This window comes from Mya arenaria, chromosome 4 (assembly GCF_026914265.1).
Source record: "Mya arenaria isolate MELC-2E11 chromosome 4, ASM2691426v1".
Classification (NCBI taxonomy): Eukaryota; Metazoa; Mollusca; class Bivalvia; order Myida; family Myidae; genus Mya; species Mya arenaria.
In genome coordinates, this window is record NC_069125.1 from 38,919,578 (window position 1) to 38,925,101 (window position 5,524).

The 5,524-nt window shown below is 35.1% G+C and overlaps 1 protein-coding gene across 1 annotated transcript; it reads right to left on the reverse strand.

Annotated features, from left to right (window-relative positions):
* Positions 1–268: 268 nt before the first annotated feature.
* Positions 269–1,089, reverse strand: LOC128230794 (uncharacterized). Its single transcript, XM_052943234.1, has 2 exons — positions 666–1,089; positions 269–306 (listed from the first exon to the last, which is right to left on the reverse strand). The coding sequence occupies exons 1-2, from the start codon at positions 1,087–1,089 to the stop codon at positions 269–271; spliced, it is 462 nt and encodes a 153-aa protein (XP_052799194.1).
* Between the last annotated feature and the right edge of the window lie 4,435 nt (positions 1,090–5,524).

Below are 5,524 nucleotides of genomic sequence, written 5' to 3' on the forward strand. Positions count from 1 at the left end.
TTACCGTCTTCCCTTTAGCACTAACCATGTCAGGGCCTCAAATATCAAGGGAAGGCACTATCATGAAATATAGAATTGCTTGATTATAATTTTAAATAAATAAATTAATAGATCTAAACAAAATGATATAAATGCTTGCAAAAGATACATTTAACATGTATCACATTTATTTGTTTACAACTGTTTGTGATTTAATGATTATTTCATCGTGTTAAAAGTTTGTGACATTCGAATTTTAATAACATAAACCGGTTAAACCATTCTACAATCAAGTGGCACATGAATCATGACAGAAGTTGGCAAGCGCTGGAAGAAAAAATCGCTTTACTGGATAATATTTGAAGCTGCGACACGTAGCATGTATTTGCAAAGGTATGAACTTATGTCATGGACAATTGACTATGGTAAATTATCATGACATCTTTTCATTATTCAAGGATTTGTCATATTCACACTCCACATGGAAACAAAATGGAGGTAGGAATTCCATTTTCTATTTTTAGAACATGTCGAGTTCATTTGTGTATCTTTTTAGCAGACGGAAATATTATAATAAGCATTTGATAGTGTAGAAATATATCTGTAAATAAACATGATACTTAATGAATTAAGTAGTACTTGATGATTAAATCTATAAATAAACAATGAATTAAGAAGTCTTATACCCTTCTCTGCTGCAATTGTGGTTTCTAGCCCACCAGGAATCCCACTGAAGCCTGGGTCTGCCTTATTGATGTTAATAAGGCGGAGCACCTCCTCGGGCGGTTTTTCAGATGGTGGTCCACCCCCTGTTCCCTTCAAATGCTTTCTTTGTTGCATTTCTGTTGACTTTGCAACCCAGTTCAAGTTGTGAAATTTGTTTCTCACATCTTTTCCTGTTCTTATCCCAACTCCAGCAAGTGAAACAGCACTTCCAATACAATCCCACATCTTTTGTTTCGCATCTTGTGATACCTTTGCGTTATTTAATTTGTCCTTTACTTTTTCATATTCAGTTATGAGAATTTCCCTCTCATATGCACTAAAGTTGCAACCTCTTTTCTTATTTTTTTCTGACAATGACAAAGTGTTGTCTGCTTGGGCAGCCATTATGTTTTTTTCAATGCATTGTGGGTAATACTTGATGCATTTAAATGCATTGTGGGAAAAAGCAAATGCTTTATGGGTCAACCCCATTATACATTTGTCGCTTAAAATTTAGCGATATCGCTAAATTTCCTAGCGATATCGTTAAATAGTTTAACGATTATTAGTTAGCGATAGCGATAACAATAGTCTGAACAATCAGAATTTTAGCAATTTGTTAGCAAGCGATACGTTAAAAATGTAGCGATTGTTAATTTGACGAATCGCTAACTTCTAGCGACTTTCTGAACAATCGGGCCAATGTCAGGAAACCAGTGCTGACAAAATATCAGATCGTCGTTTTTCATATTAACGTTCGGAAATTAATCTTTTACGGCTTAGGGCGTTACTAACGCTTAAAGAAAAATGACTTTTTCGGCATTTTCCCAAACAATTGAGATCTGTTCCATTTTAAGTTACCTTATATGACTGAATTGAATGCATTGACGCCAAAATCAGCTGATTCTGAGACAAAAAAATAAAATCAAAATCAAAACTGTCAATCTGTTCGAGAGCAGCTTGAAAGCGGTTCATATATTATAAATTAATGTTTCATTTAAATGTTTTTAAAATTGGCTTATATGTGTTATGCCATTTATAACGCAAACACAGTGTAAAATAATTTCATTTGTTTATTACAGGGACACAGTAAACAAAAAAGTCATCGAATACCCTATAAACAAAACGAGTGACACATAACGTCACAAAACAGCTATGATAGACTTCACATGCACCACAATATCAATGAATGCTGGGGGTTTCGCATTGGAACGGTCAGTGAAACAGGGGTGTAGTTGGGGTTAATCCAGAGAATGAGAACTCTAAATCACACTCGGGGTTAAAACCAGAGAATAATAATTCTTAATCACACTTGGTGGTATATCCAGAGAATGAGAACTCTAATTCACACTTGCCCAACACTACTCAAAAACAAAAAAAATCCAGAGCCAATAGTATGTTTTAAAACATTCCATATTCTCTGGTCTGTAAATCCATTGACTGATGAATTAAGTCATTCAGTGTGTTGAATCTGTTTTATACGATTCCTGTTTTGTTAATTTTAATCTTTGTTTTACAAACCACAATATGATAAAGCAAAGTGTCATCTTTCCTACCGTCCCATGAAGTACTTTAATACATTTATTACATTCTAAGTTTACCTCTGTAGGTTTGAAAAAGTTGATAGTGAACACACAAGAGAAGGCAATGTATATGCATATATGTCTTCCTAACTAGTATATACTAATTTTAAGCCAAACTGGCCCCTATCTTTATGTATTATAATACGTCATATGGTGACATGTCCATCTCAATGAATTTTGATTATCTAAGCCAACACGTGCTGCGTTTGGTGCAAAATCTCTAGCAAATTTAATAAATTTTATGAAAAATATATATATATCCATGTGCATAACCCCTCGCTAAAAATATCAAATCTAATGCTCAAAAATACGATTAACAATGTTTTCCCTTTAAACTAATAACATTAAACCTTAGGTCAATCAACCGGACATTTATCAATCTGATTTTTAATCAGAACATCAGCAATTAGTCGATCAGACTAACAGTTGTTACCTACTAGCCACCAATTCATGACGTATATCAGTCAGTTAGTAATCACGCAATCAGTCAGTTGCCTGTCAGCCTCTCATTCATGCAGGCTACCAGTAAGAGTGGAACTTACATTTCTTGCACACCCGCAATTTATTAATTTTATTAATTCAGTCTAACAGTCAATTAGTATTTCACATTTTTTGTCTGCCAGCCACTCATTTATATCAGTCAGTAGGTAACGATCATTTATTGCTTACCGGTCACTCATTTATTCAGTCTATCAGTCAGTAAGCAACTAATATTTCTTGTCCACCAGCAACTCATTCATTTAGTGTATCAGTCGATAAGTTACTCACATTTCTTGCCTATCAGCAACTCATTCATAAGTTCAGCTTGTTATTCATTCAGTCAGTACGTCACACAAAACCATTGCAACAAAGAAAATGCCTATAGAAAGTTTAAAAAATGTATTTCAGAATAGTTGTTGACCAATTTCTTTTGGACAACCTGTAACTACCAGATTAATTTAATCAGGGATGGCAATAATTTGCCTTAGTGACACATCTGTTGATTAATAGATATAGCGGAACAATGGCTGGATGGATGGCCCCTTAAAATTATAGACGTGTCTTTTAAGGGCATTTATATAATGCTGACAAAATCTAGAAAGGGAGTTTTTACTACGTACAGGAAAGACGGGGAAAATGTATTAATGAACGAAACTGTGATGGACGTACATCAAAGTCTTGAACAGTTTTACTTAGAAGTCAGAATAATTGCTTTAGGTCTATAAATAATTGTTGTTTATGTTATTCAAAATGCGTTTAAGTGTGTCGAAAGACTCGGCAATTTATGCATTGATGAAAACATATCATCTCAGTTCCCAAATCCTCTAATTTATAAGTAATGTTCAACAATGGTGAAATTGACGGGTCGATTCATATCGCAGAACTGGCATTTTACGGATAGTCTACACATCACAGGAGGAAATTCAAGTTGAAGGCCATGGTAATGGATTTAAGGAAATCAAAGTGAAATTGGGCAAAACTAAAATGATAATAATTTTCATTTAAACCTTTGTCCATCAAGTTAGTGAAAGTATGATTTGTGTTTGAAAGAAAGAAATGAGAGCACAATAACATAAACTAAATCTTTCTAAACAAATTATGTTTTCCTGTATATGTTTTTTTATAAGACTTAAGTCATATTATTGCCAAAATGTTGTTGTTTAAAAAATGAATATGTATGCTTTGGCAGATTACTTTTTAATCGACATAACTAGGTATTATATTTACATATATATGACGATAAATTAGATCAGATTAATAAGTGCAAGACGCCCTTTAAATCGTTATTAATATATTGGAAGCAGCTGTTTTAAAAAACCCAAACATTTTTCACATGTAGTGTTGGCTGTTTGGATGAAACATCAACATTTCGCTGGCCTCGCATAATGGTCTGAATCTGGGCGGGTTGAGGTTTTTACCAGACTTTGTCACACATATTTGCCTCAAGATGTTTACAGTGATGACAAAATATATTATTTATATTACAAGCTTAAAGAAAGCACCTACCTGTAATTAGATCTCGAGAACAATCATTTTAAAAATGTATGAAACGGCAATGACATGAGTCTAGTGAATCTCCTTTAATTTGAATGAAACTATAGCTACTAACCCACTAAGCTAAAATTCCTTCACCTGACAGTGTCGTTCAAGAATTTTACAAACAAAATTATATGTTCCCAGATATAAAGACACGAAAGAAAAACAGTTGCAGGGTAGATATTAATGACATCTGATGTGTTATCCGAAAGCAATCGGGCCAAACTCCATGTGCGTGAAGTTAGCAGCACAGCAGCATAGCAGCAAGCTGCCAGCAGCAAGTTGATATGCTGCTGGCAGCTAGCTGCTATGCTGCTGGCAGCTAGCTGCTACATTTTTTAAATATGAATATAATGATTTATATGAACTATATACTACTTTAGTTAATCATTGTATGCTTTCCAGCTGTTTATAGGAATATAAATAGTGGTAAGAAAAAATGAGATTTTACTTTTTTAGCTTAATGTTTGGTAAACTTTTGATTACTTCGGGCCTTTTTGATAAGCGGTCCACCAACACAGTTATTTTCTTGTGAAAGAACAATTTCTCGGGCCAACGGGACCATACCAACTAAACGTAATCTTTATTTATAGTAAGGAAACTACAATGCCTAAGATTTGAATATCATTACGAGTAGGTATGATAAATGTTCAAATACCATGCGGACGGAAAGAGCTCGAAAATCGAAATTTGCTGCTGTAAAAGCCATTTTGGGGACGCACTGACCCGAAAATTCGAGTAAGGGGACCATAACGAAAAGTGCAGGGATGAACTAGGCCACGAGCCCTACAATGTGTGCTATTTCGATAGTTGGAGCTTTTGTCCTGAGTAGGCGAAAATAGAGCTCGAAAATCGAAATTTGCTGCTGTAAAAGCCATTTTGGGGACGCACTGACCCGAAAATTCGAGTAAGGGGACCATAACGAAAAGTGCAGGGATGAACTAGGCCACGAGCCCTACAATGTGTGCTATTTCGATAGTTGGAGCTTTTGTCCTGAGTAGGCGAAAATAGAGCTCGAAAATCGAAATTTGCTGCTGTAAAAGCCATTTTGGGGACGCACTGACCCGAAAATTCGAGTAAGGGGACCATAACGAAAAGTGCAGGGATGAACTAGGCCACGAGCCCTACAATGTGTGCTATTTCGATAGTTGGAGCTTTTGTCCTGAGTAGGCGAAAATAGAGCTCGAAAATCGAAATTTGCTGCTGTAAAAGCCATTTTGGGGACGCACTGACCCGAAAAT

What these genes read in the sequence shown, in the direction of transcription:
- LOC128230794 (XM_052943234.1), bottom strand. Translation starts at nt 1,089, where the DNA reads ATGGCTGCCCAAGCAGACAACACTTTGTCATTGTCAGAAAAAAATAAG. An exon ending in CACAATTGCAGCAGAGAAGG is followed by an intron (nt 307 to 665) that starts GTATAAGACTTC and finishes TTTTTCTTCCAG; the next exon opens with CGCTTGCCAACTTCTGTCAT.